Source organism: Bos indicus, chromosome X (assembly GCF_029378745.1).
Source record: "Bos indicus isolate NIAB-ARS_2022 breed Sahiwal x Tharparkar chromosome X, NIAB-ARS_B.indTharparkar_mat_pri_1.0, whole genome shotgun sequence".
In the NCBI taxonomy this organism is placed as follows: Eukaryota; Metazoa; Chordata; class Mammalia; order Artiodactyla; family Bovidae; genus Bos; species Bos indicus.
Window position 1 is genome coordinate 81,687,400 of NC_091789.1, and position 17,902 is coordinate 81,705,301.

General features: G+C 39.5%; 1 protein-coding gene across 2 annotated transcripts in view; it reads right to left on the reverse strand.

The window, feature by feature from the left end:
* The window catches only part of UPRT (uracil phosphoribosyltransferase homolog), a 30,192-nt gene extending 12,658 nt beyond the window's left edge, over nucleotides 1-17,534 (reverse strand). For both annotated transcript variants that reach the window (XM_070784897.1, XM_019956228.2), the window contains exon 1: nucleotides 17,023-17,534. In XM_070784897.1, coding sequence (XP_070640998.1) covers nucleotides 17,023-17,399 — 377 coding nt within the window. In that variant the 5' untranslated portion in view covers nucleotides 17,400-17,534. The remainder of the gene's footprint in view (nucleotides 1-17,022) is intronic.
* Nucleotides 17,535-17,902: the final 368 nt, after the last annotated feature.

Genomic DNA, 17,902 nt, shown 5'->3' on the forward strand with positions numbered 1-17,902 from the left:
TACAGGAACCTAAATGGAATGACTTGATATTATTGAAAATGCTCATCTGATATCATTAGAGACAGAAATTGAAAAGATCATGTAGTCTCCCACTGAACTGCTCAAGTATATACTCTTCAACCAGGAGATGAACAAGTTCCTCCTGGAAAATGGCAGCATATCCAGAGCTTAAGTTAAGAAAAAAAAATTGCAGTAAGAAAACCAGGTTCTCCCCATTCTCACGCACCATTCATCCCAATTTAAAATGCTTATTACCAACATAAGTAACCATCTACTTTGCCTCTAATTCTTTCTGGAATGAGAACTGTACAAACAAGTTAATCCTCTATTTTTGTTATTGCTTCCAAGAACACATAACCTAATTAACAAGACCTCTTTTGCAAACTATTGATAAATTGTTCCATTTTTCAATCAAATAGCTTATTCCATAGATCTTTCTACCAATTTCCTGTACAATTCCTTCTGGTCAGTATTTTCAGATCCTGAGGTACCCAAGTAATAATAACCCAAGGTTGCACCCACCCACAAACTGTTAAAACAGCCAAAAGGGAAATGTTATAAGGCTGACATTTTTTTCTTTTGTAAAAATGTATTATTGTTCCTTCTCCTTCTCTCATGTAACTTAAATCATCTGACTGATTTACAGTTTATATACGTAATAATCCCCATCTGCCTGCCCATTGCATACCTAAAATATTCCCCAACATAGCATCAAAATGGCATATGCGAGCATATATTATCTCAGTATACCATTAATCACAACTCTTTTTCAAGCTGCATTTATTTCTCTGACAGGAAAAAGCAATGAAATATCCCTTACACAAATGGAGTTAGGTTTCTTAGAGTAACCACAGTTCTTTCATTATTACAGATACTAACTCTCTAAAATATAGCAAGAATATACATCTAGGTCTGTATTCTTTATATATAAATACTCCCTAAACTCAGAAAACTCTATCCACATGACTATACACAGAGAGCTCATTTAAAACAGGCTTTAGGGGCTCCCCTGGTGGCCCAGTGGTAAAGAACTGCCTGCCAGTGCAGGAAACACCAGTTCAGTCCCTGATCCAGGAAGATCCCACATGTAGTGGAGTAACTAAGCCCATGTGCCACAACTATTGAGCCTGTGCTCCAGAGCCCAGCAGCCACAACTACTGAGCCAATGTGCCACAACTACTGAAGCCCACACACCCTAGAGCGCATGCTCCACAACAAGAGAAGCCACTGTAATGAGAAACCCCCACATGGCAGCTACAGAGTAGCCTCCACTCACTGCAACTAGAAAAAAGCCTACATAGCAACGAAGATCCAGCACAACCAAAATAAATAAATAAATAAAACAGGCTTTATTTTATGTATTGCAGTTTTCGAATGAAAATATACGATTACATCAGCACCTTTCATTTCTATAATAAGTCTTCACAACATGCTTGTCAAAGAAGTAAAAGTCAGTGAACCACACACACACACAAAAGAAAATACTGAAGACTACTACCCTGTTTGGTAGACCTACATAAACTTGTCTAAACAGCCAGAACACAGTTTTTCAATAAGGTAGGAAAGTCTGGATTCTTTAAGAAAAGTCTTAAAAAAATATCCAGTAATATATTTTGAGAACACACCTGAAATACTTGTCTTTAATTTCTGATCAGTTACACATAAATATATTACAAAGAAAAGTTATATTAGGTTAAGAGATTGGAGTTGTTCAAATTCATTATTTTACTTTAGAATGAAACATTTTAACATCTTCACATTCTCCTTAAAAATATCAGCTTCAGTTGACAACTTTTGCATGATAAACATTTCTCTACATTCCAAAAAAAGTACATGATGTGAGAACCTAATAAGAACTATCATCTCTTGATAGTTATTTAACTTCCAGTAAAACTCAGTCATCCCACTATAAACAGTAATTACTAACCTATACACTGCTGTTTTTGACAGACTTCAGACTCATTCCATTCACTTTGAATCAATTTAGAAATTAAAGTAAAGCTAGAATACAGTAAATTGGTTGCATTTTGAACAAAACCCACAGTGTTCTTCAATATCCACATCTAAATCCTTTACATTGTTAACACCAGAGTTTCATTAAGCAGATATTTCCTGTTAGATAAATCAAGTTGCATATAATCTCTAGGCCTCTACTTTAGACCCAACACTGGACTAAAGTATGTGTTAATAAAGATGTTTTAATGTAAACCAGATCCCAGGTCTTATTCACTCCATATACTTGGTTTCAAATCATAACTCTATTCACCTCTGTCTCAAAACCATTCTTTAAAAAAATCTGTGATACTGTAAACAAAGTTTTGAGAGACATTTTAATCATTTTGTATCTGATAACTTTCCCAAATAAAATCTAATACAAGATCATCACAAAACAACAAACACACTGACACACACCCCTGGATTATTGTATAATATATTCAAATATTTAAACAGTGATATCCAGGCGCTCATAATTCAAAGCACAGAAATCTAATTAATGTTGAGTACCTTTTAAGTTGTGTGAACTCCAAATAGGATTAATAATGCAGACCTAACCATATCTGACCGGAGAAGGCAATGGCAACGCACTCCAGTACTCTTGCCTGGAAAATCCCATGGACGGAGGAGCCTGGTAGGCTGCAGTCCATGGGGTCGCTAAGAGTCGGACACGACTGATCGACTTCCCTTTCACTTTTCACTTTCATGCATTGGAGAAGGAAATGGCAACCCACTCCAGTGTTCTTGCCTGGAGAATCCCAGGGACGGGGGAGCCTGGTGGGCTGCCGGCTACGGGGTCGCACAGAGTTGGACACAACTGAAAAGACTTCGCAGCAACAACCATATCTGAGAAAAGTGCCAACTTATCCTGACACTTTGCCCAACAAAAGTGCCACACATCTGTAGTAACAAAATGAAAGCCAAAGATACCATTAAAAAATATATATATTTCACAGTGAAACAACAAAAGAATGAGAATCACGCCAGAAACCATATCCTCACTTCAATGTGGATTTGGCAAATCGGACTCTTCCCTACTTAAGACAGTGTATAAAGCACTTTAAAGTTTCCAGGGAAGCTACAGTAATTGAATATAGTTTAAAACATGGACATCTCAAAGCAGACCCAAACCAAGATGAAATCAGGAGAAATCTCTGACCTTTCTTTCAAAATGGGCCAATAGGTATTTACTTATCATCCACAATATATGGAACTATGAGGGGAATGTTTTATAATATGAAAAAATTAAGACTTCAAGTAGAGATCTTCTCCTCTCTTCTTACTAGACCTCACTACTACTACTAACTACTTTGCTCTTGCTGCTACTACTACTACTACCACTACCACCACCACTAGAGGAATTCTCTAGTATTTTGGAAGACATCCTTTCCTGGGGCAATTACAACTTCAATTTCTAGAGCAGAAACTGCCATTTGATCACTACATGCTACTTATCTGTTCAAAATAAACTTGAAAACCTCACCTCTTGATAAGAAAAATAATTTTAATAACTGTACACACACGCACAAGCATACAGATTTATTTACAAGCATTTACTTAAATGGTCCAAAAGTAACAACAGGTAACAGTAATATACATATATTATTCCCTTTCCCACAGATCATCATTTGTTAAAAGCTTCCTTGGTGCTAAGTACTAAGCACTTTTGATACATTATCTGATCTAATCCTCATATAATCTTAACAAGTAGAGTCTGCTATTATCAATACCACTTTTTTAGTAATGAAAGTAGAGAGGCTTACAGAGATGAAGAATTCCAAGGTTCTCCCCAGCCTGAAGCTAAGTCCCTGAATAAAGCTATTATCTATATTTTGCTATAATAAGGGAATGTTTACTAAAAAGTAACCAGTTTTTAGGTGTATTTTAATGATATTTATCTCCCTGTGAATCAGATGGGCATTTACATACAATGCAAATAATGAAATAAAGATTCTGGCAGGCAAATCATTAAAATGTTCCTTTTTAAGATGGAGAAGCTACTATTATAATGCGGCTTGTAAAGAGTTTATTGTTGTTGTTGTTCAGTCGCTCAGTCATGTCCAACTCTTCACAACCCCATGGACTGCAGCACACCAGGCTTCCCTGCCCTTCACCATCTCCCGGAGCTTGCTCAAACTCATATCCATTGAATCAGAGATGCTATCCAACCATCTCATCCTCTGTCATCCCCTTCTACTGCCTTCAATCTTTCCCAGCATCAGGGTCTTTTCTAGCTGGTTCTTTGCATCAGGTGGCCAAAGTATTGGTTTCAGTTTCAGCATCAGTCCTTCTAATGAATATTCAGGATTGATTTCCTTTAGGATTGACTGGTTTGATCTCCTTACAGTCCAAGGGACTCACAAGAGTATTCTCCAACATCACAGTTCAAAAGCATCAATTTTTCAGCACTCAGCCTTCTTTATAGTCCAACTCTCACATTCATACATGACTACTGGAAAACCATAGCTTTAACCAGACAGACCTTTGTCAGCAAAGTAATGTCTGCATTTTAATATGCTGTCCAGCTTAGTCATAGCTTTCCTTCCAAGGAGTATGAGTCCTTTAATGTCATGGCTGCAGTCACCATCTGCAGTGATTTTGGAGCCCCCCAAAAAATAACATTTGTCACTGTTTCCATTGTTTCCCCATCTCCTTTCCATGAAGTGATGGGACCGGATGCCATGATCTTTGTTTTCTGAATGCTGAGTTTTAAGCCAGCCAGCTTTTTCACTCTCCTCAAGAGGCTCTTTAGTTCTTAGATTTATGCCATAAGTGTGGTGTCATCTGCATATGAGGTTATTGATACTTCTCCTGGCAATCCTGATTTCAGCTTGTGCTTCATCCAGCCTGGCATTTCACATGATGTACTCTGCATATAAGTTAAATAAGCAGGGTGACATTATACAGCCTTGACATACTCCTTTCCCAATTTGGAATCAGTCCATTGTTCCATGTCCGGTTCTAATAGTTGCTTCTTGACCTGCATATAGGTTTTGCAGGAGGCAGGTAAGGTCCCATCTCTTTAAGAATTTTCCAGTTTGTTGTGATCCACACAGTCAAAGGCTTTAGCACAGTCAATGAGGCAGAAGTAGATGTTTTTCTGGAATTCTCTTGCTTTTTCTATGATCCAACAGATGTTGGCAGTTCGACCTCTAGTTCCTCTGCCTTTTTTAAATGCAGCTTGAACATCTGGAAGTTCTCGATTCATGTACTATTGAAGCCTGGCTTGGAGAATTTTGAGCATTGCTATGTTAGCATGTGAAGTGAGTGCAATTTTGTGGTAGTTTGAACACTCTTTGGCATTGCCCTTCTTTGTGAATATAAAGGATATATAATTAAGGTTAATACAAGAATACACCTTATTCAAATGATTAAATTAAAACCTGTCACTCATAACTTAAAAAACAATTTAATTTAAATCAAACCCCGTAAATACAAAAAAAGATTCAAAATAAGTAAAAAAAATAAATCAAACCCTAGAAGTATTGAATTAGGTACTATTTTTGAAAATGAGGATTATACACAAGGATTGCCTTTAGCATTTGCTGTGGGAGAAGTTAAGTCTGGGCATAAAGTTGCCACATTTAGCAAATAAAAATACAGGACACCCAGCTAAATTTGTATTTCAGAAGTGTGTCACATACAGTGTTTAGGATATATTTATACTAAGAAAAAGTATTCACTGTTTATCTGAACTCAAATTTAACTGGGAGTCCTGTATTTACCGAGCAACCTAAGCTAAGGAGGAAGAACTAATTCGGACTCAGTTTTAGCCCAATATGATCTTGTTTGTTTTTGTTTAAGCAACAGGTTAAAGGGAAGTAAAAATAGAAGCTTTTCTGGCAAGTTTAAACCAAAAAACTGTTTCACTAAGAGTTAATGTTTAGTGGAAGATCCAAAAAACATAAGCTCTACTTCCATGGTGGTTGTGGTAGTTTAGTCACCAAATCATGTCCCACTCTTGCAACCCCATGGACTATAACCTGGTAGGCTCCTCTGTCCATGGGGATTCTCCAGGCAAGAATACTGGAGTGGGTTGCCATGCCCTCTTCCAGGGGATCTTCCCAACCCAGGGATCAAATCTTCGCTCCTACACTGCAGGTAGATTCTTTACCACTGAGCCATCAGGAAGAGCAAGCTCTACTACCATAGCTACTTTTTTATGTTATCATTCAAAAAGAATAGCTCCAATGTTTGTCATGGTATGCAGATGATTTAGAAATTATTTTCCTCCTCCTCCCTTCCCCCTCAAAAACAAAACAAAACAACAACAACAAAAAAAACCCAGTCTTGGAGCAAACCTAATCTGATGTGAAAAACAAAAACAAAAAATAGTTTTTAGAGTGCTACCTGCCAAATACAAGTCATCAGGACCACAGCTCTTTAGAGCCTTAAGAATCTCATAAAACAGTGGCATTATTTATTCACACCTCAAGGCAGAGTTCAATGCAAACATTTGAGATCAGGTAGAAAAATAAGTTGTTCAGTAGCTCAGTTGTGTCCGACTCTTTGTGACGCCATGAACTGCAGCACACTAGGCTTCCCTGTCCTTCACTATTTCCCGGAGTTCGTTCAAACTCATGTCCATTGAGCTGGTGATGCCATCCAACCATCTCATCCTCTGTCATCCCCTTCTCCTCCTGCCTTCTATCTTTCCCAGCATCAGTCTTTTCCAGCATTGGAAAATACAACAGAGACATGTATAAAGAAGCAACATCCTCACTCCTGGCCTTAAGCCAGTTAGAAAATTCACACAGAAAACCAAAATCATGTCCATGATTTAAATAACTTGTAGGTCACAGTGTTTTCTGTGATTGACTTTTTGGTTTTGTACAAGTTGAAGGGGTTCTGAGATTTCTCCAGTCTCAGGGTGATGGCAGGCCAGGCTCTCTAGGCTGGCTCTGTGCAATTTAGAATCCCTGGTTCAGCCTATACCCCACAACCAAAACCAGTGAAATCACAATACGAGGGAGAATAGCCATTCTCCCATGGTCAGTGGCCCAGACTGAGTACAGCACAAACACATGTGGTATCTTAAAAGCTACAAGCACTCAGATTCCACCCAACTACTATTCAACTCTAAGGATGGGTTCCAAAAAAAAAAAAAAGACTCCCCAAGCAATTCAAATGAACAGCATTGGTTAAGAACATTACCAAGACAAATGACTCAAATCACATCAAGCTGCCTTCATATTATGGCTGCACAGGATGTTCATCCATCCTGAGGTTAACGGTCTTCCCATCAGGTGACTAAAAAAGTCCACAAGGCTGAATGCGCTCCTTCTTTAATGCTATTTCATGGACTAAAATAAGATTGTTCAACTTTCATCCAAGCTGCCTGCTGCCATGGCAAAATCCCTTTGAGGGCAAATATACAGGAAACATGCAATAGTTCATGAAACAGCTTTACTTTAATGTTTCAGGAGACGAAAACCAACAACAACAACAACGGCAGTGCAGGGGGTGATCTTTTCAATACACTGCACTGCCTTATATATGAAGTCATCAACTATGTTCAAGCGAACTGTGCATTACACTCAGATTTTGCTGCGTTTAATATATAAAGGAGGCAGAAAGGGAAGGATGTGTGGTTTAAATCCATTGCAGCAACAAAAACTGTAAATGAAGCAGTTGTTTCTTTCTGAGTTCACCAGTGACACCTGTGTGACTGAGTAAATTATCTGATCATTTGATATTTAGATTACTGGATACTCAGAAAACCATTTCTTTGAAATTCAATAATACAACCAACATATTATGTTGCAAATACTGTGCAGTTCAAAAAAATAAACACATTTAAAATCAGTGCAATGTTCTCAACATTACCTGCTTTATGTATTTACAACATGCAGTCCTCTTATTCAACTCCATTTCTTCATGCCAAAGTCAATTTAGAAAGCAATTCCTTCAGTAAATAGATACTAAGGACCAGGAACAATAAAAGGAATAACAAGTACTCCAATGGCTTCCATCATGAGACAGTTCCATAGTGCATATACATAATGTCACATCAAAATAGAGAAGAGCATAAGGGTCCAAGGAAGACAGACTGTGATAGGTACGATAACTATAGCCATGTAAATATAGCTGCTTTAACCACCAGCACTCTACACCAGTCCCCCAAAGGGGATGAAACAACAGATCCTCTTTGTGTGAGAGGATACCAATTTTTGAAGATAAAGGAACAGAGGCCTCTATTAACAAACAGATTTGAGTAACAAAAACAAAACTAAGTGTCTCCATTCTAAATAACTAAACATTGATCCAGTTCAGTTCAGGCGCTCAGTCGTGTCCAACTCTTTATGATCCCACAGACTGCAGCATGACAGGCTTCCATGTCAATTAGTTATCAAAATTAGCATCAATTGGTTATCAAAAATTGTAGTGAGTTTTTCTATTCTGTATCATAGCAGGATAAAAATTATCTAGGCTCTCTCCGTGTTTTTTTTTTTTTTTTTTTTTAATAAGAATGTGAGTTCTATATTTTGGAGATTAATCCCTTGTTGATTGCTTTGTTGAAAATATTTTCTCCCATTCTGGTTGTCTTTCATTTTGTTTATGGTTACCTTTGCTGTACGAAAGTTTTTTCTTGTAATTTATTTTTTAATTGAAGGATAATTACAGAATTTTGTTGGTTTCCACCAAACATCAACATGAATCAGCCATATGTTCCCCCCCTCTTGAACCTCCCTCCCATCTCCCCCCTCATCCCACCCTTCTAGGTTGTTACAGACCCCCTGTTCCAGTTTCCTGAGTCATACAGCAAATTCCCATTGGCTATATATTTTACATATGGTAATGTAAGTTTCCATGTTATTGTCTCTATACATCCCACCCTCTTCTTCCTCCCCCTGCCTCCATGTTCATAAGTCTGTTCTCTATGTCTGTGTCTCCATCACTGCCCTGCAAATAATTTCATCAGTACCAAGACCTAAATATAAGACCAGAAACTATGAAACTCTTAGAGGAAAACATTGGCAGAACACTCAATGACATAAATCAAAGCAAGATCCTCTAGGACCCACCACCTAGAGTAATGGAAATGAAAACAAAAATAAATAAGTGGGACCTAATTAAACTTAAAAGCTTTTGCACAACAAAGGAAACTGTAAACAAGATGAAAAGACAACCCACAGAATGGGAGAAAATAATAGCAAATGAAACAACTGACAAAAGATTAATTTCCAAAATATATAAGCAGTTCATACAAGCCAATAACAGAAAAACAAACAACCCAATCAAAAAGTGGGAAAAGAACCTTAACAGACATTTCTCCAAAGACACACAGATGGCTAACAAACACATGAAAAGATGCTCAACATCACTCATTATTAGAGAAATGCTAATCAAAACTACAATGAGATATCACCTCATACAGGTCAGAATGGCCATTATTAAAAAGTCTACAAACAGTATATCCTGGAGAGGGTGTGGAGAAAACCGAACTCTCTCGCACTGTTGGTGGGAATGTAAATTGATATAGCCACCATGGAAGAAGGTACGGAGATTCCTAAAAAAAAAAAAAAAAACACTAGGAAAAAACCCATCATTAGTTAGTTCAGTCGCTCAGTCGTGTCCGACTCTTTGTGACCCCATGGACTGCAGCATGCCAGGCCTCCCTGTTCACCACCAACTCCCAGAGTTTACTCCAACTCACATCCATTGAGTCGGTGATGCCATCCAATGATCTCATCCTCTGTCGTCCCCTTCTCCTCCCGCCTTCAATCTTTCCCAGAATCAGGGTCTTTTCAAATGATTCAGCTCTTCTCATCAGGTGGCCAAAGTACTGGAGTTTCAGTTTCAGTCCTTCCAGTGAATATTCAGGACTGATTTCCTTTAGGATGGACTGGTTGGATCTCCTTGTAGTGCAAGGGACTCTCAAGAGTCTTTTCAACATCACAGTTCAAAAGCATCAATTCTTCCGTACTCAACTTTCTTTATAGTCCAACTCTCACATCCCTACATGACTAATGGGAAAACCATAGCCTTAACTAGATGGACCTTTGTTGGCAAAGTAATGTCTCTGCTTTTGAATATGCTGTCTAGGTTGATCATAACTTTTCTTCCAAGGAGTAAGCGTCTTTTAATTTCAAGGCTGCAGTCACCATCTGCAGTAATACTGGAGCTCAAAAAAATAAAGTCTGCCACAGTTTCCACTGATTCTCCATCTATTTGCCATGAAGTGATGGGACCAGATGCCATGGTCTTTGTTTTCAGAAAGTTGAGCTTTAAGCCAACTTTTTCACTCTCCACTTTCACTTCCATCAAGAGGCTTTTTAGTTCCTCTTCACTTTCTGCCATAAGGGTGGTGTCATCTGCATATCTGAGGTTATTGATATTTCTCCCGGCAATCTTGATTTCAGCTTGTGCTTCATCCAGCCCAGTATTTCGTGTGATGTACTCTGTATATAAGTTAAATAAGCACAGTGACAATATACAGCCTCGACGTACTCTTTTTCCTATTTGGAACCAGTCTGTTGTTCCATGTCCAGTTCTAACTGTTGCTTCCTGACCTGCATACAGCTTCCTCAAGAGGCAGATCAGGTGGTCTAGTATTCCCATCTCTTTCAGAATTTTCCACAGTTTATTGTGATTCACACAGTCAAAGGCTTTGGCATAGTCAATAAAGCAGAAATAGATGATTTTCTGGAACTCTCTTGCTTTTTCGATGATCCAGCAGATCTTGGCAATTTGATCTCTGGTTCCTCTGCCTTTTCTAAAACCAGTTTGAACATCTGGAAGTTCACAGTTCATGCATTGTTGAAGCCTGGCTTGGAGAATTTTGAGCATTACTTTACTAGCATGTGAGATGAGTGCAATTGTGCAGTAGTGTGAGCATTCTTTGGCATTGCCTTTCTTTGGGATTGGAATGAAAATGTACCTTTTCCAGTCCTGTGGCCACTGCTGAGTTTTCCAAATTTGCTGGCATATTGAGTGCAGCACTTTCACAGCATCATCTTTAGGATTTGAAATAGCTAAACTGGAATTCCATCACCTCCACTAGCTTTGTTTGTAGTGATGCTTCCTAAGGCCCACTTGACTTTGCATCCCAGGATGTCTGGCTCTAGGTCAGTGATCACACCATCGTGATTATCTGGGTCGTGAAGACCTTTTTTGTACAGTTCTTCTGTGTATTCTTGCCACCTCTTCTTAATATCTTCTGCTTCTGTTAGGTCCATACCATTTCTGTCCTTTACTGAGCCCATATAACCCATCAACCAACTCCTAGGCATATACTTTAAGGAAAACAAAATTGAAAAAAACACATGTACCCCAATGTTCACTGCAGCACTATTTACAATAGCTAGAACATGGAAGCAACCTAGATGTCCATCGACAGATGAATGGATAAAGAAGCTGTGGTACATATATACAATGGAATATTACTCAGCCATAAAAAGGTATGCATTTGAGTCAGTTCTAATGAGGTAGATGAACCTAGAGCCTATTATACAGAGTGAAGTAAGTCGGAAAGAGAAAGATAAATATTGTATATTAATGTACATGGAATGTAGAGAGACGATACTGATGAAAGTATTTGCAGGGAAGCAATGGAAACACAGACATAGTGTTTTTTTTTTTTAATTCTTTTAACTGAAGGAAAATTGCTTTACAGATATGCAAAGCTTTCAAATTCAATTAAGTCCCATTTGTTTATTTTTGTTTTTATTTTCATTACTTAAAGAGATGGGTCAAAAAAGATCTTGCTGTGTAACTTAGAGTGTTCTGCCTATATTTTCCTATAAGAGTTTCACAGTGTCCAGCCTTACATTTAGGTCTTTAAGCTATTTTGAGTTTATTTTTGTGCATGGTGTTATGGAGTATTCTAATTTCATTCTTTTACATGGAGCAGTAGAGTTTTGCTAGCACCACTTACTGAAAAAACTGTCTTTTCTCCACTGTATAATCTTGCCTCCTTTGTCACAGGTTACTTGACCATTGGTGCATGAGTTTTTCTCTGCACTTTCTATTCTGTTCCATTGATCTATATTTCTGTTTTTGTACCAGTACCATACTGCCTTGATTACTGTAGCTTTGATTATTTGCAAAGCAGAAATAGAGACACAGATGTAGAGAACAAACTTATCAATACCAACTGGGGAAGGGAGGGTGGGAGAAAGTGGGAGACTGGGATTGACATTTATACACTACTATGTACAAAAGTAGGAAGTCAAGAAACACCTGGAGTAACAGGTAAATTTGGCCTTGGAATATGGAATGAAGCAGGGCAAAGACTAATAGAGTTTTGCCCAGAAAATGCAATGATCATAACAAACACCCTCTTCCAACAACACAAGAGAAGACTCTACACATGGACATCACCAGATGGTCAACACCAAAATCACACTGATTATATTCTTTGCAGCCAAAGATGGAGAAGCTCTATACAGTCAGCAAAAACAAGACCAGGAGATGACTATGGCTTAGATCATGAACTCCTTATTGCCAAATTCAGACTTAAATTGAAGAAAGTAGAGAAAACCACTAGACCATTCAGGTATGACCTAAATCAAATCCCTTATGATCATACAGTGGAAGTGAGAAATAGATTTAAGGCCCTAGATCTGATAGAGTGCCCGATGAACTATGGAATGAGGTTCGTGACACTGTGCAGGACACAGGGATCAAGACCATCCCCGTGGAAAAGAAATGCAAAAAAGCAAAATGGCTGTCTGGGGAGGCCTTACAAATAGCTGTGAAAAGAAGAGAAGCGAAAAGCAAAGGAGCAAAGGAAAGATATAAGCATCTGAATGCAGAGTTCCAAAGAATAGCAAGAGACAAGAATGCCTTCTTCAGCAATCAATGCAAAGAAATAGAGGTAAACAACAGAACGGGAAAGACTACAGATCTCTTCAAGAAAATCAGAGATACCAAAGGAACATTTCATGCAAAGATGGGCACAATAAAGGACAGAAATGGTATGGACCTAACAGAAGCAGAAGATATTAAGAAGATGTGGCAAGAATACACAGAAGAACTGTACAAAAAAGATCTTCACGACCCAGATAATCACGATGGTGTGATCACTGACCTAGAGCCAGACATCCTGGAATGTGAAGTCAAGTGGGCCTTAGAAAGCATCACTACGAACAAAGCTAGTGGAGGTGATGGAATTCCAGTTGAGCTATTTCAAATCCTGGAAGATGATGCTGTGAAAGTGCTGCACTCAATATGCCAGCAAATTTGGAAAACTCAGCAGTGGCCACAGGACTGGAAAAGGTACATTTTCATTCTAATCCCAAAGAAAGGCAATGGTAAAGAATGCTCAAACTACCGCACGATTGCACTCATTTCACACGCTAGTAAAGTAATGCTCAAAATTCTCCAAGCCAGGCTTCAGCAATACGTGAACCGTGAACTTCCAGATGTTCAAGCTGGTTTTAGAACAGGCAGAGGAACCAGAGATCAAATTGCCAAGATCTGCTGGATCATCGAAAAAGCAAGAGAGTTCCAGGAAAACATTTCTTTCTGCTTTATTGACTATGCCAAAGCCTTTGACTCTGTGGATCACAAGAAACTGTGGAAAATTCTGAAAGAGATGGGAATACCAGACCACCTGACCTGCCTCTTGAGAAATCTGTATGCAGGTCAGGAAGTAACAATCACAACTGGACATGGAACAACAGACTGGTTCCAAATAGGAAAAGAAGTACGTCAAGGCTATATATTGTCACCCTGCTTATTTAACTTATATGCAGAGTACATCATGAGAAATGCTGGACTGGAAGAAACACAAGCTGGAATCAAGATTGCCGGGAGAAATATCAATCACCTCAGATATGCAGATGACACCACCCTTATGGCAGAAAGTGAAGAGGAACTCAAAAAGCCTCTTGATGAAAGTGAAAGTAGAAAGTGAAAAAGTTGGCTTAAAGCTCAACATTCAGAAAACGAAGATCATGGCATCTGGTCCCATCACTTCATGGGAAATAGATGGGGAAACAGTGGAAACAGTGTCAGACTTTATTTTGGGGGGGCTCCAAAATCACTGCAGATGGTGACTGCAGCCATGAAATTAAAAGACGCTTACTCCTTGGAAGGAAAGTTATGACCAACCTAGATAGCATATTCAAAAGCAGAGGCATTACTTTGCCAAAAAAGGTTCGTCTAGTCAAGGCTATGGTTTTTCCTGTGGTCATGTATGGATGTGAGAGTTGGACTGTGAAGAAGGCTGAGCACCAAAGAATTGATGCCTTTGAACTGTGGTGTTGGAGAAGACTCTTGAGAGTCCCTTGGACTGCAAGGAGATCCAACCAGTCCATTCTGAAGGAGATCAGCCCTGGGATTTCTTTGGAAGGAACGATGCTAAAGCTGAAACTCCAGTACTTTGGCCACCTCATGCGAAGTGTTGACTCATTGGAAAAGACTCTGATGCTGGGAGGGATTGGGGGCAGGAGGAGAAGGGGACGACAGAGGATGATATGGCTGGATGGCATCACCGACTTGATGGACGTGAGTTTGAGTGAACTCCAGGAGATGGTGATGGACAGGGAGGCCTGGCGTGCTGCGATTCATGGTGTCGCAAAGAGTTGGACACGACTGAGCGACTGAACTGAACTGATGTACAAAATAGATAATTAATGAGAACCTACTATGTAGCACAGGCAACTCTACTCAATGCTCTGTGGTGACCTAAATAGGAAGAAAAACTAAAAAAAAAAGGGGGATATAAGTATATGTATAACTGACTCATTTTGTGGTACAGTAGAAACTAGCACAACATTGTAAAGCAATTATACTCCAACAAAAAGTTTTTAAAAAGAATGTGAATTCTACACACAGTTAAATTCCTTTTACTGTTTCCTAATAGCTAAAAAAACCAGCACTTATGCAATCTGAACCATGCACAAATCTAAACATCAAGGCTTAAAATGCCTCAAATGCACATAGCTCTTCAGAATTTATAATAAATGTTCATAGACAGTATCTTGCTTTAGCCTCCTTGGAGTTTCATGAGATATTATGAACTTACTCATTTTACAAATAATAAAGCTGAAGCACAGAGATGCTAAGCATCTTTCCCTAAGATTACTCTGGATCCTGCTCTCTCCCTCCAAATTTCAGAAGAAAAAAAAGAAAAAAAGATTTTGCTTATGCCCAGGTTTACTATACCACCCAGGCTTTTCTGAGTAACGAAATAAAATCAGGTATTGATACTGTCATATAGTCATATATGAATACTGAATGCCATGACCTCTCCAAGTTTTATAAAAATTGTGAAATCTGATGAAAGCAAAGGAATCCTCATCCCATAAAAAGACATGTGCAAATGTTCATAGTAGCATTATTCATATTAGCCAAAAAATGGAAACCAAACCACCCAAATGTCCATCACCTGATGAATGGATACACAAAATGTGGTATATCCATAATAGTGAAATATTACTTAGTCAAAAAAGAAATAGTGTACTGATAGAAGATGGGTAAAGCTTGAAAACACTAGGCTAAATAAAAGAAACTAGTCACAAAAGGCCACATGTTGTATGATTCCATTTACATGAAATGTCCAGAATAGGCACACCAGTAGAGACAAAGTAGTTTAGTGATTGTCTAGGGCTCTTGGTAGGTTGGAGGGAAATGGGGAGTGACTGCTCATGGGTATGGGCTTTCTTACTGAGGTGATAAAAACGTTCTAAAATTTAATGTGGTGATGGTTACAAAGCAATGAACACACTTTAAATCCATTGGATTGTACACTTTAAAAGGTGTACTGTGTGTACATAAATATAGCTCAATAAAGATGTTATTTTTAAAAAATTACAAACAGACATACAAATAACATTTGCCAGATAATTTCTGAAGGTTTGCTAAAGCCCTGAAGCCCATCTACAGGTGCAACACAAGGTCCAAGACACAAGGTCAGTAACTCTTGCTCTATAGAAACAAGAATCATCCTATTTTCTTTTTTACAGATAAGTTTTATTTCAGTTCCCACTACCACAACTGCCAAATCTATGCCTCCTACTTTTTAAGATCACTACTTTATTAGTTCACAAGACCACAATTTTCAACACTGATTAATTAAAAACCCTTAAATAGTACTTTCACAAATATAACTTTAAGAGCTACAAAGAACTTTTAGTAATTGAGTGACAATTGCTTGAAAGACATAGCTGGAATTCAAACATATAAAAGATAAAATTTCTGCCCTCAAGTAGCTTAAAATTGAATAAGTGAGATAAAAGTAAAACAACAGCATACAAAACAGATGGTGAATCTTGCATTAAAAAGGAAAGATTAGCAAGGAAGAATGATTGAAGGAAAGCTTCTTGGCAGAGGTAGACATTTAATGTTGAAGAATAGGTAGGATTTGAACACACAGAGGAAAAGTAAAGAGAATTCCAGGTGCGAGCAGAAGTTGGGATGTTGTTTCAGAACTGTTCCTAGGAACCATGAAGAAGGGCCTTAATGTCCATCTAAGTATCCTGACTTTATTTGGTAGGCTCAGAGAAACCAAAGAAGGCTGCTGAGTAGGGCAGTTAGTTAATCAAAGCAGTATATTAAGAAGATTAATTGTTCAGTAATTCGGGGGAACATGTAGAAGAAAGAAAAACTGGAGACAAGGAAACAATTTGGGAATCTGTTAAACGTTATGAAGTGAAAGAGCTACGCTATCTGCCCTGTATCTGTTCAACGTAGTAAACCCATAACCCAGAAATTGTTGCTGCCCACGTGAAGAGGCACAGAGCAGATAGCACGTTCACCTGATTCGAATGACTGAGGAATCAGTCATTCAGTCATTCGAACGAATGAATGAGGAATCAGTCATTCGAATGACTGAGGAATGACTCGAGATAAAGAGGAAACCGAAGGTTACCTAAAATGCTTCCTCCCTACACAAAGCGACGTTAAGCACCAGTACTGGGAAAGAGAGTAGAAGGCCTGTGTCACGTGACACCGCCCCTCAAAGAAAAGATCCCAACAGACCAGCTTCCCAACGCCAAGAACCTTAGCCAATTTCACTTCCAATCCCTGCCCACCCCCGCGAGACCCTCCACCTCCCCTACCCCTTCCGCTCTGGCTTACTTGTCCCTGATGATAGTCTGCAGCTCCCGGATCTGATCATTCATTGGCAGAAGCTTAAGCTGGGCCCCGATCTGCCGGGAGATTTCGCAGTCCCCTAGGAGGGAATCGCTGGCTGGAGCGTCATAGTTGCCAGTGCCACCGTTGTTTTCTGAGTTGAAGGTGGCGCCGCCGGAGGCCTGAGGGTCCAGCTCAGCCGGTACGCTAGAATGGGCGTGCCCGCTGAGGAGAGTCAGCGTGGCCGCGGAATCGCTGTTTCCCCCAGCGTGGGCCAGGATCAGGTCTCCAGCTTGCTGCGGCTCAGGGTTTTGGGTCGAGGCAGAGTTTACTTGCTGATTGTGACAGGGCATGGAGTCCGGACACCGTAACTCCGTGGCCATACACCAGGCCCCGGGCTGCCCCCGCAGCTACCGATCCCTACGGATAAAGAAGAGCAGGGAGAAACGGACAAAGCTCCTGTGCTCTCCCAGACGTCCCGCCTCCTAGCAACCTCTAACCCCCCTCTGCCCTCTCACCCCCTGGCTTCCGCCGCTTCCCTTTTACGCTATGTCAAGGCCCCGCCCACACCAGACGTAAGGGCCCGCTTAAACACATGATTGGCTTTGCTCCCTGCCGCTCTGCAGCTCACCACTCGTTAACCCTTTGCGTTACCCTGGCTGCTTGACAGAACCTGACAGACGGGTGAGGCTAGGGATGCTTGGTTCTCGGGTCTTCCAGGAGCCCATAGGGATGCCATGCAGAATTTAAGTGAGTGATAGAACCAGGAAAGAACTAGGAGTGGAGGGTGATAAAATGGTGATACACAGAGGCCCACGTTTTCAGAATTTGTGTCTTGCCAGAAAAGTTAAACTTAAGGAACTACTGTAATCTACTGGGCTTCCCT